The 20,397-nt window shown below is 40.8% G+C and overlaps 3 protein-coding genes across 3 annotated transcripts; 1 reads left to right on the top strand and 2 right to left on the bottom strand.

The window, feature by feature from the left end:
• Positions 1-607: 607 nt before the first annotated feature.
• psmd13 (proteasome 26S subunit, non-ATPase 13) lies at positions 608-5,537 on the bottom strand. The gene is made up of 13 exons (XM_084476017.1): positions 5,338-5,537; positions 4,698-4,776; positions 4,310-4,344; positions 4,145-4,200; positions 4,012-4,055; positions 3,826-3,912; positions 3,310-3,481; positions 3,144-3,223; positions 2,912-3,037; positions 2,425-2,487; positions 2,240-2,320; positions 1,848-1,964; positions 608-964 (listed from the first exon to the last, which is right to left on the bottom strand). Exons 1-13 carry the CDS (start codon positions 5,436-5,438, stop codon positions 869-871), a joined length of 1,137 nt encoding a protein of 378 aa, XP_084332143.1. The 5' UTR covers positions 5,439-5,537; the 3' UTR covers positions 608-868.
• Positions 5,538-5,612: 75 nt separating this feature from the next.
• sirt3 (sirtuin 3) lies at positions 5,613-10,323 on the top strand. Its single transcript, XM_084476655.1, has 8 exons — positions 5,613-5,965; positions 6,055-6,139; positions 6,519-6,695; positions 6,844-7,076; positions 7,899-7,999; positions 8,415-8,576; positions 8,758-8,970; positions 9,523-10,323. The coding sequence occupies exons 1-8, from the start codon at positions 5,860-5,862 to the stop codon at positions 9,544-9,546; spliced, it is 1,101 nt and encodes a 366-aa protein (XP_084332781.1). The 5' UTR covers positions 5,613-5,859; the 3' UTR covers positions 9,547-10,323.
• Positions 10,324-12,988: 2,665 nt separating this feature from the next.
• drd4b (dopamine receptor D4b) lies at positions 12,989-19,750 on the bottom strand (the record flags this gene model as incomplete). Its single annotated transcript, XM_084475889.1, has 4 exons — positions 12,989-13,218; positions 17,879-18,501; positions 18,739-18,851; positions 19,493-19,750. 4 exons carry the CDS (start codon positions 19,748-19,750, stop codon positions 12,989-12,991), a joined length of 1,224 nt encoding a protein of 407 aa, XP_084332015.1.
• Positions 19,751-20,397: the final 647 nt, after the last annotated feature.

Raw genomic sequence — 20,397 nt, 5'->3', positions numbered from 1 at the left:
AGCATTTTTATCAAGGAAGTAATGACAAATGTTGAAACAATTCAACTACCCTGCATGTACACAAGGATGCAGACATGTGCACACAGATAAAACAATGCTCAGAAATAAAATCCTATTCAGAATAAGATGATAAAACGAAATGTAGACTATTATAGTGTAAACCCTCATATTTAAGTATGTCAAACTAGGCAGTTTGGTAATATTGAATATTTAAGAAGCTATTTCCAGAACGCCACACAGATCACCATTTTTAATAGCTAGTAGTAATGGATTTGATTTATCCAAGGTCAAACAAGAATATATAAATCTAAATCAGAACAGCAATGGGGTCAAGGATAACTAAAGGAGTAATAACATTTCATATTTATTCAAATTATATTTTTGGAAAATATACTGTAAGCTTGAATTCATACTAAAACATGACCTTAGCAAAAGCATGATTCAAAATTTGAACCAATTTAAACTGTACAACCTAATGTGTAATTTTACAATCTAGCAAATAGGAAGCAGTAATTGAGAAACATGCAGACTGCAACATGGGGAGGCACATTTCATTGTTTCCACTAAATTATAAAACTTGGAAGAAATATTTGACTCATTTTCTGAAAACTATTTAAAGTTATTTATTTAGGATTTTGTTCAGACCAGTCTTTATTTGTAAAATACAGCGTACAGTTCAATTTAATGTTTGGATATGAATGCGTACAGCAAACAAAAAGAAATGAAAAAAAAAATGATGAAAATACAAAAATGAAATAACTGGATGCGACCTTCCACCTATCAGGGGAATAAACAGAGACAGTTCCTTTTTGGTACAAGTATAAATAACTGTAGCAAAAGGGAAAAAGGGCTGAGCCTTAAGACTCCCTTAGGTGAGGATATCGTGGGCCTGTTGCTCCACTAACATGGCCATGTTCTTGACATCGCCGCACCAGAAGTCCAGGCGCTCCTTCATGCCCTTGATCTGAAATGGTGGCGTGCCAAAACGTGAGGGTTAATTAAGACAAGTCGATGCATCAGGTCATCAATCTATTTGGGGAAGGAAGATCGGTTTGCTACGACAACTTTGACTTGACCAAATTACTAGTGCAACATCTGTTGCTATTTGCAAAGCAGATGGCAACTCACTGCACAATTAAAATGCAGACAGTGCGTACAGGGTTTAATTATACATAGAAGTCAAATAGAGGAATGGGGGGTGTTGCTTTGGCCCGTGTGAAAACATGAAAGTAACAATTGCAAGGGTTCTGCTTACAGTTGAAAATGCCTTCACAACTAATATCCATAACCAAGCTGACAGCCTAATCTGGCCACACAGTTGCAACTCACTCCCAAAGGAGCCGCTGTATCTTGGGCAGCTATTATTATGATGACACCAGCACCCTTGGGAGAACCTTGTGGCGTGAGGCATGTCTAATTGTGCACGAGTCCAGCCTACCCATAACATCACTGGAGGAGCCATTAGAAAGCATATTCTCCACAAGAAGGTTACTCACAAGAGACTTTTGTATTTAACTCGCGTTTATTACCTTTCCCTAGGCAGGGATGTGTACAATACGGAAATGTATTTATGTTGTATAATGCTGGATAATTATAATTCTTCTGAAGAAGTCAACGGCAGCCTTTTTAACTTGTTGTGGATAAGTGGTTTTGCCGTTTTTTCACTCATGTGAATGTAAATGCTATAAAGCCAGTATTTTTAGAGTTGTATCCCTTGAGTTGTAAAGTAAATGTCTACATTTTACAATCCTGGGTAAGCTTCCGAAGGATGTTGAAAATGCAAATATTGCAAAAGAACATGAACACCACTCACTAAATGTACATGGGGGAAAAAAGCTGATGTTTACCTGCTGTACATCCAGTACTCTTGGCTGTACCCAGGTCATCTGCACCTTCTGGTCCACCTCATCGATGTTGCCTTTGATCAGGCCCACAGAGAGAGCCTTCATCACCAGAAGCTCCACCTGCAGGGAATCAGCACACAGACACCACAGGTTTAAGTGTAACTTTGCCATATAGGGTTTATTCCGACTGCAGTAGTTTCCGCTTGCTTAGTCATGAACACCTGAAGCAAGACGAATGATCATCAATAGGGTCTACATTTCTAGATGCCGTGTGTAGATTCACACAGGTGTAACCTATTTTATCCCAATATCTCACAAAGCCTAATTTTTTCTAGGAAGAAACTGATTTTAGAACAGATTTACAACATTTAATGTTTAAATACTACTTGACTAACCTCATTGACTGGGATTTTGGCACTCTGACCAATTTCCTGGAAGGTCAGCTGCCTGTTGGTAGCTGGGCGGGTAAAGGTCATCTAAAAGGGAAAAAAAAATTTGTTAAGTGACAGGATAATTTGCCTATATTGTGTGCACTGCCAGGGCTCTTCCATTTCTAATGTCTAAGAAAGGTTTATTGTACCTCCATCACACATAGCAGCTGGATCTTCTGCATCAACTTGGACTCGTTTGTTGCCAGGTCAGGCTGGACAAGAGAGAAAAAATGAATTAACAACTTCTGCACCATCCTACAAGCCAAATTAAAACCATTTCTGAAAGCAGTTTATGATGAACATAAGATTTCAGACAGTGTATGGAGAAATATTAAATGCTGGTATTGTTATACATGTAACGTTGAGCTAGCTGATGATTTAAATCAACTGACATGATTGAACAAAAAATATTTAATATATAATATTCATGAAGTTTATTTGGTAGGAAATAATTGTATCTAATGTTCCTAATTCTTTATATAAATCAAGATGCAAAACAAATAACATTAACATTCACGTCAGTGCATTGATTGAAATGAGGAGTTGCCTTTTAACTGGAGAACAAATACCCAAATTAATTTATCCATATTAATGTCCTATCTTTAGCACTGAACATTGATGCAAAAAATGAATTACCTGCTGGCCCCAGGCAGACTTGAAGCTCTGGAACTTCTCCACATTGCCCCCATTGAAGGCATAGAGCGTGTCTATGAGCCACTGCTTGTCTGTGCTCCGTAGGGACTCCAGTACGGGATGCATCAGCTGCACAGATATGGAACAATGTATTCAGCAAACGTCATAAACGTCCTTAACCATGCAGAAACCAACCGACCAATGGGTGTTGGCGGGGAAATGCAATCAAACCTACCAACTCTCCAAAGTTGTAAACCCCCTCTCCCAAGAGTCCGGCCAGTCCCAACGTGAACGCCCTCTCTTGCTTCTCCGTTTCTGTTGGATAGAGGCGGTTAGCAGTCGCAGAAGACTACACACCAATGGCGATATTATACACATACAAGAGCCCTGCTGGGCCTCACCTGGCAAGTCCTTGATGTCCACACAGCCGAGGTAGCGAAGGGCATCCTTGTAGTAGGAGGCATGGTTGCCAATAATGCGGTAGTATTTGCTAGACAGATCATAAAAGCGGCCATGGACAGAGGTCACTCCTGGCAAGTTGTTGAGAATTTCCTCGACCTCCTCGATGATTTTCTAGAAGGGAGAAGAGAAACGATTGAGTCATTTGAAAGGCATTAGTTTGCTCTGGCTGGGTGTTTGTAACTATTTGAAAATTATTCCAATAGCTGTCCTTATTTTCATTTCATTATTTTTATTTCTTGTCTTCTTTCTCTTTTGTCTATACACTTCTCTATATCTGTATTGTCAAGTTTGTATGTACTAGGTATAGTGTATATTTCTGTATATTATAATTTAACAAATATGTCACACTTTTGCCTGTTAATTTGTATTTTTTATATAAAAATGAGAAGCAAAAAAAAGAAAGCATTAGTGTCATTGTGAAACCCCTTGAAACTCGGTATAGACCTGTGCTTTACCTTTGTGGCTGGAAGGTCGTTGATCTCCAGTTTTAGACTGCCAATGGTCGTCTTGCAGAGGATGACGGCCTCCTCGCTGCTTTTAACCTAGAAAAGATGGTTTATTAAATGCGTTTTTCTACTTGGTGACGAGTACAGATGTGTATGTTAACTTATTTCAGTCTATCATTCTGCAAGTCTGCTTACCTTTTCCCTGGTCTTCTCAAGGAAAGTGATGGCCTCTTTAGGATCTGAAAATAAAAACATTTGTTAAATTCTTGGAGAAATATTAAAATATATTTTCTAAAAAGCCACTATTGGTGTGTCAAGATGCCCTCACCTTTCATCTGTCGGGCAACAAAGAGTATGATCTCCATTAACGACAATGGATTGATTCTGTTGATGATAAACAACTAGTTTAGCAAAAAAAAATTGAACTAAGCCAATAATGGTTAAATTATACTGACAGGCATATTTTTTGGGGTTAATTGCTTCATTTACCTACCTGTGTTCGAAGTCACTCAAGAAATTGTCATAGAGCTGGAAAAGGAAAATATGAAATCTCAGTTTACAATATGTTCATGTTACAAAATACTGATACAATTGCTAAATGTTACAACATACCATTGACTACACACCAATAGCATGATGGAAAATTGAGATGTGCCGTATGTCTGTCACAAACTATAGTTTAATATTCAACATCTGTGCAAACAAATATGGATCTGCCAAAATAATTGTAACTTTTAACACAATGCTGTATACACAAGTTAAAATAAAATAGAGTAAGCCTGTATAAATGAATGTTCATTAGGACTATTATTTTGAATCACACGGTAAACAAATATGATGAGCTCATTGCATTATTCATTATTACCATGTTGTTTAGTTACCTGTATAAGACCATCCCCCGTTTTAAAGCAAGGATCTTTCACGAAGTCGGTCAACTTCAGAGTCAGCTGATGCCACAACCTGTCATTGACATTAAGACAATAAGTACATTTAGCACACTATGGTGACGGTTAGAGATTAGTTATAGGTCAACTCTCGGCCTATACTGGCACACAAGTAACCAAAATAAACGAAACCCTGGTGTTAACTTTTTTGCCAGGGTATGCCATTCAGTAAACATTCATCTGTAAACCCAAACACTATGGAAATGGCAAACCAATTTGCCCTTAGAAACATAATACTTCAATTGATCTGAACAGATTTAGTCAATTTAACCCTAAAAATCGTTAAATAAAACGCTGTTCTCCTCAGTTAGGTGGCCGAGAAACAGCATTGTTTCTCTTGGAGACACCATCATAGACAGCTAGGAAGATAGCTGATCATGTGTCTTGGCTTTGGCATGGTTGAACCCTTCCATCACAGTTTAAAAACGGTCCTTAGTGATCATGAAGGAACATAATAACGATGGATAACACCGGGCTAGCTAAGACAGCCATAGCCTTGTACATGACTCAGCGTGCAATCTGAATGGAAGTGCTAACACAAGCTAACACTTTCGGGCTAGCATATTGTGTACTCTACTTTTTGTTGTAGAATTCCTCCAGCGTGTGCCATTCTGCTGCCATCTCCGGAGTCGAGCTGGTGCTCTGTTGCTGTTTGAGGTACCCGGTAACGTCCTTCATTTTCAATAGTTAGGTATTTCCTCTGCTGTGTGTTAAGAAAGGTAACGGTAGCTAGTGAGACGCTAGCAAACTAGCTAGTGCTTCCTCCGCTGCTGTCGATCTGCGGGGCGCAACGACTTCTGGGTAACGCGAGGGCGTGTACTATTGTTCTTCGGCGTTGTTGTAGCCACATAGCGCACCGTTTTATTCTCCATATGTCATTTAATTCTACTTATGTATACGATAAAATATATAAATAATAAATAACTAAAAATTCAAAGTTGGTTACGACTTTGATTTGTAAATAACAAGTGTTCTGCGCATGGTTATGAGGTCAAAGGTAGATAAACATAGACTGACATTGTGCAGCCAATGTTGACTGGGTTGAGTTGACTGGGTTGACTTGACTGTCAGTGGTCGAAACTGCTATTGTCACTCAATTATGGCTTATTTAATCAGCTATTTGTCGTTGAGATCAACTTTTGGTTATAGAATTTGTTTATATCGCAATCCAAGTTCAAGAAGAATGGGTGTTTTCTCTGTAAAAGGTCAGGTGCTCATTGAATCAGTGCGCTTTTGAGATTAAAAATAACTTTGACTTAAGTTGTTAAAGAGTTATTCTCTTTATTATTCACAGTTCCCCCTCTCTGCTCCAAAAGTTATGGACTGAAGAATACATCTAAATCGCCAGGATCAGCTGCACTCAAGCAAGGTATTTTTAGGTAAATCCATAGTAGTATTTGTTCTGGTGACAGCATGCTTTACAGTAGGTCCATGCTATGCAACCTCAAACTATGCATATGTCTCATATGGTGAATAAATGATACGTACACCTGGTCACATGTATAAATTAAGGGTTTATTTTGCTTGCTTGTGTTTGTCTGTCCATCACATACATTACTTAGTCTATTATGTATATTGTTCAGGACACTGTTAGCCTGCCCCTCCATGCAAGCCACAATCTATAGGCTAGGTTGCCACTCTGCCATGGATCCCTCAAGTGGAGGTCTGAATGTGATGTTCAGATTTCATAGGATGAAGATGAAGATCCTGATTACACTGTGGCATACGCACTCCTGCAGCTCTCTTGTTTCTCAACAGTGCCCGGTGGAATGTCCTCCGGGGACTTTTGTCCCGGGGGGGCGGCGGTGGTGCTGCAGACGTCAAGCAGAAGACGCTAGAGGACATTGCTAGGAGAATACAGGAGAGGAGCTACAAGAGAGTAGTGGTTATGGCCGGGGCGGGGATCAGCACACCGAGCGGCATTCCGGATTTCAGGTACGTGTGTGTACCTGGTCCCTTGATCCGTATACATGTGTTCTTTCAAACACATGATACATACTTAAGCATCTTGATACTTGATAAATACGAGTATTCCCCAAGCTTTAACCGGTGCGGCGTCCCTGATGTGTTCTTCACTTCACAGATCCCCAGGGAGTGGTCTCTATGACAACCTCCAGCAGTATGACCTGCCTTACGCAGAGGCCATATTTGAGATCAACTTTTTCCATCACAACCCACGCCCCTTCTTCGCCCTGGCCAAGGAGCTGTATCCAGGGAATTACCAGCCCAATCTGACACACTATTTTGTGCGTCTGCTTCACGACAAAGGTCAACTTCTCAGGATGTATACGCAGAATATCGACGGCTTGGAAAGATGTAAATTGATTTACTTGTTTTTAGAATTGTTGTTATAGACCAGGAGTCAGCAACCTTTTCAACATGTAGTGCCAGTTGGACATTTTCCCGTTAATGAGTGTGCCTTAAGGAACAATATATTAAATATCAAGCTGAATTATGACACAGCGACCAAAGACATTTCCAGAAGACCTGGAATTGTATTATTTCCATATAGTCCACAATCATGCAATCATCAACATTTTAAAGTTTTTTTTGTTGTTGTTATATTTGCAACATGGGCTTACAAATTATAATTACATATATCCCATCTTAAAATACTGCTTTCAGAAACTCAAAAACATATTTGCACTGTGAGAAATGTAAAAACAGACATTATATGAGAATGATGGAAACATCCACATCAATATCTTTAAGACATGTACAGCTTTGCAAAAAAAACATGTGAAGGCCATGCATACAGGCCACTTGCAAAAATCTTTTAAATATTTTCTCCTCTATTACTCACAACATAGGTTTAAAAACGATTAATTGATCCCAATTCAGAACACTGCTTTCAGTAACTCATTTAAACATATTTGCACTGGGAGGAAATGCCCAAAACTGAATAAAGTGCAAAACAAATCGGTAGTAATGATTACGCTGCCGCTAATCATTTTTTGCAAGTGTGCCAATGATTATGCGTCCACATGCCAGTGGTGGCACGCGTGCCTAGGGTTGTCGACCCCTGTTATAGACGGTACTAATAGATGTGTAATCACTTGCAGAGCAAGTGCCTGTATAACCACCAGTGCCGGTTTATGGCCGTGGACTTATGTTGTTGGGTGTTCACATGCATTGAAGTGGCAGGTATCCCCCCTGAGAAGCTGGTGGAGGCCCACGGTACGTTTGCCACCGCCACTTGCACCGTCTGCAGACGGACCTATGAGGGCCAGGAGCTTCGTGTGAGTGACAACCCTATTTGACTGACTCATGATTTTTATTTATTTTATTTTTTATTGTGCAGGAAAGTATTAAAGGTAAAGGTTACAATTTAAAACGGGCCTGACTCAGTATAAAGCTGATTTCCAGCTGGTTCCTGTTTTGGAGCACATATAACATATAACAGGAGCAATGTACATCACATATCACATTTACATACAGCACATAACAGGAACATAGCACGTCAGACATCAGTAGGACAATCACATAGACAACAGAGTGAACACAGACAGTGGTCTATAAATGCCTTTTTGGACTGTGTGATGGATTTTAATGCTCTGTGATACTGTGACTGGACTTATAATGAATGTCGCCAAATGTGTGCATTATACTCCCTTTCATGGATTGAATTCCCCCTCTTGTCATGTCTCCTGGTAGTCAGATGTGATGAAGGGGACAGTCCCCAAGTGCCCCACATGCAAAGGTGTGGTGAAGCCTGACATAGTGTTTTTTGGAGAGGAACTCCCACATAATTTCTTCAAGTACATCACAGACTTTCCACTGGCCGACCTTCTCATTATTATGGGAACATCTCTGGAGGTATTAACAACTCTCACTTGTCGAAACCATTGATTAATAGCATATTTTATTTATATTATTTTAATAAGAAAAAATCATGTTATATAATATAATCTGTCCACATCTTAATCTGTGCGAAAGACATTACAATATATATTTTTTGTCATCTAGAATTACTGTAGTTCCTTTTTGTCCACACTAGGTGGAGCCCTTTGCAAGTCTAGCTGGAGCAGTGCGCAGCTCGGTTCCTCGCCTGCTCATCAATAGGGATTCTGTCGGGCCCTTCACCTGGGGCTCGCCGCGGCCCACCGATGTGACCCAGCTGGGGGATGTGGTCACTGGGGTGGGGGCGCTGGCCCAGGCTATCGGCTGGACTCAGGAGTTGGAAGCTCTCATGGCACAGTGTGCTACAAAAGTTAGTGATTCACAGTTTATTCTTTCCTGAACAGATATTGGATTTTTCATGTATTTTACACACTAGGGATAGGGATTTGTTAACACTTTTGTACTAGCAATAGCTAATGGAAAAGCAAGACGGCTAACTAGTGATACTATATTGGCCTAGTTCTGTGTACCTCATCCGGTACTCGGTAGGGCAAATAACAGTGCCATACCAGTTGTCACAAGTTTCAGGGTTTGACTCCCTCTGGGGTTCCCCATGCTAAGAATACCTTCTACCAAATGGTTTATTATTATTTATACATTTGTTTAAATATATATTTATAACTATTATTATTTATTAGTCACCCACTAGTACAACACATGGTGGTAAAATATGAATCTAATATCCACTGCCATTGCATACAATTTGTTGTGCTGTAAATTAAATGATATCTATACAGAGTATATATATACTGTACATATTATATGTAATATAATATAATAGTATATTGCATTGATATTTTATTTGTTAAACTAAATATGGCCCTCCCTACATCAAGTCACACAGTTTGTTGTTCATTTACAGGGTGAATCCCAGACCGAAGACTAGGAGCAGCTCGAGCACCAGCTAGTCGAGAGCCCCTTTGGGACTAGAACCAATTGCTCACGCTGGACTCCATCTCTGAGCCCATTAGCTCATGCCCTGATAAAATATGCCCCACATACCTCCATCGTTTCTACAGGAGATACCAAAGTACCTCTGGTACTGGGAGGCAAAAAGTAATGTATATAAAGCATGGCCCACATACCTCCATCATTTTAACAAAGACACCAAAGTACCTCTGGTTCTGGGGATTGTCCATTATGGTATGGCTACTTTAATGTGATGGATGTATAGCCAGAAGAGGGTTCATTATGGGATGCAGCTCACCGGGCTGGCCCACATCTCTCCCTGACTCACTGACCTCTTCTCCTCTGTGGGAAACCCCCACTGGCCTGTGGCTTAAGGAACTCTCTCTGGCTGATTAGCTGGGCTGTTCCTGCTGGTATACAACCCAGAGAGATCTAGCAGCCTAAAGACACCACACATTCAATCGAAGGGTGTGATCCATGTGCTTCTTCACCTCACTATTTGTGTGTGTATTTTTAGAACCGTGCACGTTGTGCTGCTGTTGCTCTTAATGAGTGCGGGTGTACCACCGGCTGGCCTTACACCGCCGTCAAACACCCGTCAGGGAGAGAAAGACGTTTATTCAATGTGGACTTCATTGGCTTTCCGCAAATGTCTACAATTCTGGGATGCCATTTAAATGTATTATTCAGTATATAATATTATTTGGTGAAGAATGATTATTGATTATTAATAAAATATATATAATGTGCATATATCAAATGTGTTTCCAGGCTTTTTCAATTGAGCTGACTTACAATGATACTACTGCTAGTTTGACACTAGAATATTTTTTAATTATATTAGAACCTATACATAATCAAATCGATTTTGTATGAATGAATGTGGTTGCGTTGGTTGTATTTTGTCAGGTAGCTCGTCCTATCATGCTCTGTATGGTGCCCAGTGTTCTGCACCGAATGGCCACATACCACATTTTAAATGAGGGACCCTGCCCTTTAATGTGTCATATTATCTGCCATTCAATTAAACAATTGAGCAACCCAAAACCAGAATCAACCAATCAAATCAACTGCTGCTTGATTAAAGTCTCAGTCTCGTCTTCGTTTAACACAATTTGTGGGTCTCCGGAGTCCCAACGGCTATGCAAGCAATATTATGGTCATGTTTGCAAGAATTTCAATTGCCCTCCTCCCCAGTATTTCTTAAGGAGGCGTTGATTACCCTCAGGGTGTTAATAGCATTTTAAACGGTGCTCCCAACTGTGAAAAGTACTTAAACATACTTGATTTAATACAGTCAATTTATCTCAATGATGGTTCCATAAAATATATAAATCCATTTCAAGTTCAATCAAATATTATTCAGTACATATCTGCCTCGCGGGAGGTGTCCTTGCACATCAAATAGCTAATGCTAAAAACACCAGACAGCCAGCCCGGCCCGAGCCGCATAAATCCCATTGGCTGTAAGAGGCTTATCAAATTCCTGCCATTTTAGTTAGGCCAATCGAACATTAGTGACACTTAGGGAACGGTTGAAAAGATGTGGATCTTTAATAGAAAGCTTTCCACATAAAACGTGGATATGGCATACATTATAGGCACTGTCAGTAACCCAACAGTTCTTAGCAGGCAAGGTACTGTAATATCACAAAATGTATACACGCAACTCATTAACTTACAAACACACAGACCCAGACTTGTATGATGATCACGGACATTTGTAAACCACTAGCACAGGGATTTTGGCTGCAGTTACAATTGTCATTTCAGTTCTGCCTTCTGCATTCAAGCTCTCTGGGTCGGACCTGTGTTTCGGATCTCCTGAGTAACATCCAAGACGTATGACAGGGGTTGTTCTCTTTTGTGTTACAAGTGATCCTTTGGGCAACGACACGCACATAAAATGACATGAAACAATGTAGCCATTGATTATTGTCTGTGAATCACAGTCTGTCTGTAGAAAGTAGCGGCTGTATGGAGCTGATTATTGACAGGCAGGTTTATTAATCGTATTACAGGGAGTGGGTCAGGTCACCCGTGTCATGGGGAGGCAACATGGTGTCACATGATGGTACTTGGATGTGCAGAGAGAGTAAATGTGATAATGTAGGTCATTTGTGATGTATGTCCCCTTACTATTATTATATTTCCTATAGGCTCTAGGTGTAGGCCTATGACCGGCCAGCACAATATTTACACATTTACATTGAACTACATGTTAAAACTATTTCAATCAGTTAGTGGGCAGCTACTCATTAGCATAAGTGGCTTTCACCTCCGACCCCAATTAGGAGAATATGCCAATGACCTAGGAAGAACCGATCTGTTTGCAAGTAATTTTGAGTATGCATGTATGGGTTTGTGACTAGTGAGTGACTAGCATCCACATTTACAACAGTCTAGCCGACAATGTTAGCTTAATGCAACTTTTGAGTGTAGCCTTTGAAACTTTATCGATCTAAGTTACCTTGCATTTACATGGAAGTGTACCTTACATAGGACATCATATAATCTATGCTGTTTTGGCCTATTGATTTGCATTAAGCATTAAATATCCAAGACCTTCAACATATAATACAACTGAATGGTAGACATTGTCCTTTATGACAATTCCGAGGCCAAAAGTGGGTCCATTATTCTACCCTTACAGCCCAGCCCATAGAGGACTGGTACATTCACCAACACACTTAACACCAGAACAAATGCAGACTGCTGTTGTTCCCGAAAACCACGTTATGAAAATGCAACATATTGCAGTAATAAAATCTGTACAAAGATTTCTATAACACATGTATTTAATTATTGTGTGCGTGTGCGTGTTTGTCTGTGTATGTGTGTGTGTGTGTGTGTGTGTGTGGGAGAGTGAGTTTGTGTATGTGTGTGTGTATGTGTGTATTTGTTATAGCTTAGAGGACTTAAATATATTACTCAAATTTAAGGCATATAACTACAATTTACAATTGAATACATGCATTTTTAAAATATGTATATATATATATATATATATATATATATATATATATTACACATAATACATATTATAAAATTGAATATGCATTGCAAGAACCGCGTAATTCTAGTTTCTTCCACCCAGGGACGAAGCTAAATGTAAACATTACAAAATACACTTCATGAATATTCAGAACTGAGGAACATTACAGATGGACCCCTAAAGTATTTCCTTTCTTGGCCGATGTTTCACGGGGGCCACTTCGGCTAAGCCCCTCTTCCAATGCCTTCGCAAGAGATCCCACATCCCTGGGGCCCTCCCAAGGGCACAGATCATACACCATCATATATCCACCGTGAACCCACCACAGGGCCGATTCAAGCATCAAATCATAAATCCCAGACGTGGTGGTCGACGGACATAACCGCGGGGTGTGAGTCATCTGTATCCCGGCAAAACTTTTCCGTCAGTCACGGAAGAGGGAGATCTTATGGCAGCAAAAGCCATGCAGGAACTTCTTAAAGAACTTCCTAAACTCTGTGTTGAAGATGGTGTAGATGATGGGGTTGAGTGCGCTGTTCACGTAGCCCAGCCACGTGACGATGTCCATCAGACTAGCGGGAATGTCACACGTGGCGCATATGGCTCGGGTCGTGTGCACCACAAAGAAGGGAGTCCAGCAGAAGAGGAAGCAGCCTGCGTGGGGACATTAAGAGAGCAGAGGAAGATAATAAGTCTCCAGTGGGCATCAGGATTTCCTCGCTGGTGACATTTTTCAAGCTGAAAAGTGAAAATAGATAAATAAAAAAATACTGTGGACAACAACAGAATAATGTGTGTGGAAAAGCAACCAAATCACACCCTTGTTTGAATAAAAGGTTGAATCCTTTAGAATACAATCTGCATTTCTGGTTCACTTTCTTTGCTACATTTGGTACACCACCAGGAATCATATAATATAATATTGTACACAGGACACAGGACACAGACCAGACAGTTTCCCATTACCACTCTGACGCCAGGTGTGGTGGCCTTTTAGCCCCCAGGACGGACGTCTCCATGGAAAATGTTCTACTCAAAACAGATGGCTATCAGGTCCGCAGACACGAGTCCCAACTCACAAGTATTCAGTATTGGGTTTCTGTTTTTTTAATGCACCTATAATGGATAATGCAATTGTTTTGTCGTCGCAAACATTTTACAAAACAGTCCCCATCCCAACTGGCAACAACATCTGGAAAACAAAGCAAAACAAAAAACATTGCAGTGTTATATTAACTGCATATCCCGTATAGTTGTCTAAGTAAGGTATTGAGGGGAGGGTTGGGTGTGACTATTGGAGGAAGCAGTTATGATTCCACAAAAAAATGTATGCGTATGGATATGCTATTCATATATTCACTGAATAATTTCAGTTGACATATACAATAGTATATCATCATTTATATTAAAACGGCAAACCTGACAAGATAAGAGGTAGAGTTGACAATAGCACTTGCATCATGGGATATTTTGCAGGCAATAATAATCCAATATGAGAGAGTATATTCAAGAGTTGCAGTAATGTAAAATGTCAAATTAATCTAAAATCCTAAATAAATTCTAAATAAACTTAAAAATATTGTAAGTCGCTTTGGATAAAAGCGTCTGCTAAATGCCCTAAATGTAAATGTAAATGTAAATATACTGTATTCTAGGCTGATCAAAATGTTCTTTTGCCACGTCTGGCATGAGAAACACTGATGCAGTTTCAAAGAAAACAATATCACAACATAATGACAAATACTTTCAGGTTTAATTACTAACCAATGACCAAAACACTATTACTACCATTAACATTCTTATGCTCCAATACTTCTGAAATGGAGGCGGTCACTGCGTTGTGACGTCACGATGTACATGCCCCAACCCCATACATATACTGAAAGTTGTTATTTTGTGTCTATATAAAGTATTTTTTCACAAGCTCAGAAGCTCAGTTTTTGCTAGGCATTAAGGAGATGTTTGGCATACCCATGACACTAAATCACAGGGAAACTGCAGTCATTTCTCTCAAGTGTGTCAACTGTGTTACTGATACAATTCGTTATATGATTTATTAGCTTTGCTGTAGGAGGTAGATGGCTGCATGGTCTCTCTTTCAGGGACATTGTGCAGACTTTGCATAATCACCACAAGCCTGTTGTCAGTGGCACAGGCTGCCGTCCTCCTTATGCATAAGACGGATTCAGGGCAGCCGTGGTCGCTTATTTAAATATTGTCTCACCAACAAACGTCAAGTGATCTGACTGTTATGCCTGAGAAACAATGTCTGGAATAAGGGACTTTGGAAACTGACATATTTTGGGGAGGGGTGGGGGGTTTGTAGTCCAGAGTGAGTCTTATTATTTACTTACTCTAAATTCGTTGCTGATGAAATATAGGTAGTATATTCTGAGCGTTGAGGGTTCCCGCAGCACACTAAAAGCATTTGCAGCTAGGACTTAATTTGTTCGGTCAGTTCAGACTAAATCTTGACACAGTGCAATGCCCAAACCCAGCTAATAGAGCCTAGTGGGTTTATGTAAATGCTGTTAATTAGAACCACAGTCTGAAATTACCTGTCGCGTTCTATGTGTTTAGTTACCGCTTGTAAATGAATTAATATTAATTGTGGTTGAAGTGTGTCAATAGACCCACGTGGAGCCAACCTGAATCTGTTGGCCAGTCTCTGGAGGAAGGAATGGAGGTGCTCAGGAACAACTGTTGCATAATAATTGGATTTAGGGCTTTAAACGATAATGACGCTAGTTCACGGGAGCCCCAGCCAAAAGTGACGCTTTCACAGCTGCCTACTTTCACATTACTCTCTCACGTCAACTTGGGTCAAAATAAGAAAGAATGATCCTTGTTTGTTCAGTTAAATTGGGGTAGGGGGATGGTTGGGTGGGTGGGTGTATAAGAATGAAAGCAAATAATGTGTGTCGACATGCATATTATAGCTATGTAAATAAAGATAAAAGCGTAGCCGGTTGCGCTAATCAGTAATTGTACGGCCATTTCTCATCTATACATCTCAGCTCACAGATAAATGTCAGCTCACCTATCAAGCTAAATTTATTAAACGCTGGTGCCTCTCCTTGCTTACATTGATAAGAAGGTAGTGAGGCTAACTAAATGTGATTACAGTCTATTGTGGGTTCACACACATATACTACACACACACACACACACACACACACCATACACTCATATGGGCACTTTAGGGTCTCCTCTCCTTTATATATATATCATTTTGTTTACTCTACTTGTTAACATTAGTGCGAATATCTTTCTTCATTAGGGCAGAAAACGGGGGCAGATATATGAAAGTGCCAGAATGAAATGTGCTAACTCTGTTACCAAATTAATACTATTAGACGGTTTTAATGACTCCCATATCATTACCTCATAACAGTATGGGCTTATTTGAATGCATTAAGGTTGTGTTTGTAAAACAATTGTGTACTTGTTAACATATTTTGTATTGCTAACAGGAAGAAGTTGTGCCATATAACTCTACTTTGCCCTAAAACTCTACTCACAATAGTTTTTTACCAACTCCCCACCAGTTTGCAACACACTTAACCAGTGTGCACAACTTTTTATTTTTGGAGCGAGTCAACTTGTCCTCGTAAAATGGGTCAACCTTTTGCTGTCTCGTCCAATCATCTCAGTCCTCTCCACTAGTTGAAAAGGAAGGATGTCATTAACTGGATTTTCTGTCAGATATGTGTATTTATTGGACCATGAGTCTGGAAATAAAGTTGATTGATTGATTGATTGATTGTCAATGAAACATATCTCGAAAGTGATATAGAAATGCACGAAGATATGACTAGAGAGGTAAAAAGTAAGTCACTGTTATTCAATTATGTAAATATTTGAATTAAAGACTTGGTTGCCATCTTTGTGTAACGATAGCACTACTTTGCACCACCAGCTTGCCTTTCAGGTTTCAGTTTTTTTTTTAGTAGAAGAGACTGAGCTAATTGGTCAAGACACAAAGTATTTTATGAGTATTAATTGACTTGCTGCAACATTACTGCCCAAAATAAATAAATTGTTCACTTTGTAGATTAAGAAAGTGGTAAAATTATGTATGGTTGGAAAAATGTACACTTGGAGTTTCGCGGCATATTTTTACCAATACAAAAAATATATTTTTACAAATACACAATTGTTTTACAAACAAACACATAATTCCATTAAAATGAGCCCATACACAACAACATAATACAAAAGCAACCTAGTTTGATAAGCGAGCTCTATTTATTGTTCTGTTGAGAATTAACAAATCAAAGGGCTCAACTGTGGAATTGTAAATCACTGAGGCAGACTGCCAGGTTTTTAACTTTGAAACAATAAACAATCTTTTCCAACAGTGTAGCCTTTCTTTTAATAATTCCTTCTTGCTTATTTTCTTTCTGTCTCCTTGCTAGCACTCAGGTCTGCCCTGTCTCTTGTGTAACAGTCTACCACTAAAACAAGATTTATATGAAGACAAAAAATCTCTATAATAGGCGATGTGATCAGAACAGATCATGTGACTCACCTCCACACAGGATTATAACATCTGATCATCTTTATTAATGAAATAATGAACAGCCATACCCCCACTCTGTATGGAATAATACATTTATGGTGGATGATAAATTGTAATTCCTGAATGGACTAATTTCCAAGTCCATTCCTTCAGGGATTTGATGCTTTTGGAATTGAATGTATGGAAATGTAGCAGCCATTATTAGCTGCTCTATATTCACCAGCGAGCAGCACTCCAGAGTCAGAAACCAGGCATTCATTCATAAAGGTTAAAAATGGCTGAAACTAGCTATACAGGGAACATGCCCGAAGGATTTCAGTCAATGCAAATACTTTAGATATTCCTTCCAGGTTTACACAGGTACCATGTAACACACCCCTTATACATCCAAAAGTTAACAAATATCAGCTGTCAGCCTGTCAAGTAGAATAAACTGTATTTCCGAAACCTTGTAACAGGTGGATTGAAACCTGGTCTTCATTCAAAGGGCTTGGATCCAGGCTGTAACCTAATGATACCTGTAGCTCCCTATAGCTCCATATAGTTCCCTATAGTTCCCTATAGCTCCCTAGAGCTCCTAATAGCTCCCTATAGTTCCATATAGCTCCTTATAGCTCCCTATAGTTCCCTATAGCTCCCTTTAACTGTCCTCAAGTGTCTACATCCTCACCACAGAAAAAGACGCCTAAGTCTAGGAAGCCCAACTAGCGACAACGTCATGGTCCTCCTCTGACGAGGGACCCACTGAACTGCTCAGGGAGGAGGCGGGAGAGAGAGTGTGAGGCCACTTACCCACCACAACTGGGAGGACCCTCATGGCCTTCCTCTCTCGCCCATTGATCTTGGCCCTCTTCTTCCTGTGCTGGTGGTGGTAGGTCAGCGTCGGGACTGAGTTCTCCCGGTACTGCCGCGGGTAAGGGATCTCCGGCTCCATGGAGTCCTCCATCTCCTCCAGCCGCGTCTGGGCCAGGTCCCTCTCGATAATGCGGGGCAGGGGCATGGGGAGCGGGCCCGGGATGGTGCCCCTGATGACCGGCCCGTTGCCGTGGGCGCCCGCCATGCTGCTGGCGTTGACGGCGGCGGCGGCGTGCTGCAGCTTCCGGCACACCTCGATGCTGGTCTTGAGCTTGGCCTTGCGGGACTCCTCCCAGCGGCGCAGTCCCCGGAACATGCCGAAGTAGAGCAGCAGCATGATGGGGCAGGGGATGAAGAAGGAGCAGACGGAGGAGTAGATGACGTAGTTGTCGTCCTCCAGCTTGCACTCGCTGGGGTCGCGCCGGGGCACGTGGTTGATGCCGAACATGACGGGAGACGCCACGGCCAGGGCCAGGAGCCAGGTGGCCGACAGCAGGACGATCTGACGGTGGTCCACGTGCTTACGGTTGTAATTCAGGGGAATGGACACGGCGATGAACCTGAGGGGAACATACAGAGAGTGATTATCAATGAGTTTGGTCACAGCCCCTCTGCCGCGTCGGCAACTCGATGAAATTGGATCCAGCATACACAACCACAACCATACACAACAGATTTTACAGACTTTAAATTAAATAGATTAGTTATCGAACCCGTCCTGCTTCTATAAAACATGGATTTATTGAAGGGATTTCATTGCACACAGGCAGGCTTGGGTGTAGATTAAGAGCACAGACCTGTCCACACTGATGGCACAGAGGTTAAATATGGATGCAGTGCACAGCATCACATCCATGGTCATCAGCCCATCACACACCACCATGTTCAAGGTCCACACGCCACCCTGGAACTGGATTCAGACAGCAAATACACACACATACATGTCACCAAGTTGTTCACTGGTAATGTGGAACGGGTACATTACATTCCTCTTGTGCTTGTGATAGGTCAAAGTGTCCAAGGGAAGACAATATGTCATCCGACTATCTTCTCTTTTTGCCCAGGTTTTCATCTGTATATCCACAGTATCTGTCCATGTATATATATATATATATATATATTCATCTTTCTATCTTTATTCAATTACATTTATTCAGATAAATACAATAATTCCTTAAATGCAATGTAATCCAATGTAATCCATATAAAATCCCCAGTTACAGAAATGGTTGACCTTTATGTTGCGGCGTTGAGCAGGTGCATGCTGCTTGCTACAGTGCTGAACGGTGTGTTCTTTCCAAGGTTTTGTATTTATTAACTTGTTTGGTGGATTTGATGTTAATCCCATGCACATTTGATCCTAGGCAATAGGTCGGAATGACACCATATATTGTTCTAACCCAAACCCTATCTTCAGAGAAAAAAGATAATCTTATTGTATTTGTTAAGGTTGTAGCAAGGACACGACATCATATAGCCTAGAGACCCATATTTAATAACTGTTGCAAGAATAATATAATTGGCCAAAAGGTCAAGGAGGTCAGAGCTTACCTGTGTATAAACAAAAAGCGGCAACACGAGAATGGCCAGAAGTAGGTCAGCAAATGCCAAACTGACTATAAAATAGTTTGTGGTCGTTTTCAACGCTTTTTCCAAATACACACTAACACATACGAGCACATTTCCGCCAGCGATAACTATTGTCAGCAATATCCCGAATATGAGAGCCGGAAAATTATAGCTGTTGTGGGCCACCGCAACAACTATCCGGGTGTTGTTCTCAGTCCATTCAGTGGAGTTGTCCGACATCGTCGCCGGCGTTGCAGGTTCGTAAAGTCCTTCTTCGACTCCTCGTCCTCGGGAGAACGGCTTTACCCCACGATTTCATCGGAGTATTATATCCAAAAGTCTCGAAAAAAGTTGTCGTTGAATCTTCAGGTGTTTGTTTCACGGCAAAGTAAAAAAAAGAAAAGAAAGAGTGGACCTCCCCACGACAGGACAGGGGTGTGGGATCAGCACCTACACGGCGGACAGACGCTCAACCACCGCCGACAGGGTGAGGAGGAGAACTGGCTGCAGCAGAAACCACGCACACACAAACACCCCGAGCAATCCAAATAGACTTTCTTCTTCTTTTCTTATCTTTGTTACTTTGTCTTTATCTTCTGCAGTTGTATAGTTGCCATTCTATTCTATTTGCGTTTCAAACTAAGGTTGCGCTTTCCCTCGTCGGTTTCCCGGCTGATTTGTTTAAGCGTTAGGTAGGCTAAGTCAGCTGAGTGGACGAATCAAAGGGCAGATCCTACTAAATCCGCCAGCTCCAAGCTTCTTATGACGAAAGGTGAGAGACAATCTCCTACGTCTTCTAAAGTCTGTAGCAGCGCTGCCGCTTGCCGTGCCTGAAATCTAGTGCGCCAGTGCTCTGGGTTGAGTTTGAAACCAATCGGCGAAAGGCG

The sequence above is a fragment of the Micromesistius poutassou genome (assembly GCF_964030765.1).
Source record: "Micromesistius poutassou genome assembly, chromosome: 12".
Taxonomy (NCBI): domain Eukaryota; kingdom Metazoa; phylum Chordata; class Actinopteri; order Gadiformes; family Gadidae; genus Micromesistius; species Micromesistius poutassou.
Note: the sequence above shows the minus strand (reverse complement) of the source record. Positions and strands in the feature narration are given on the sequence as shown.

Bases quoted from the DNA above. Each gene is read 5' to 3' on its own strand.
- sirt3 (XM_084476655.1), top strand. From the start codon at position 5,860: ATGGCTTATTTAATCAGCTATTTGTCGTTGAGATCAACTTTTGGTTAT. The intron at 6,696-6,843 runs GTACGTGTGTGT...TTCACTTCACAG, and splicing joins AGCGGCATTCCGGATTTCAG to ATCCCCAGGGAGTGGTCTCT. The intron at 8,000-8,414 runs GTGAGTGACAAC...GTCTCCTGGTAG, and splicing joins ATGAGGGCCAGGAGCTTCGT to TCAGATGTGATGAAGGGGAC.
- psmd13 (XM_084476017.1), bottom strand. From the start codon at position 5,438: ATGAAGGACGTTACCGGGTACCTCAAACAGCAACAGAGCACCAGCTCG. The intron at 4,777-5,337 runs GTAGAGTACACA...TGTCAATGACAG, and splicing joins GAGGAATTCTACAACAAAAA to GTTGTGGCATCAGCTGACTC. The intron at 4,201-4,309 runs GTAGGTAAATGA...TATCATCAACAG, and splicing joins TTGAGTGACTTCGAACACAG to AATCAATCCATTGTCGTTAA.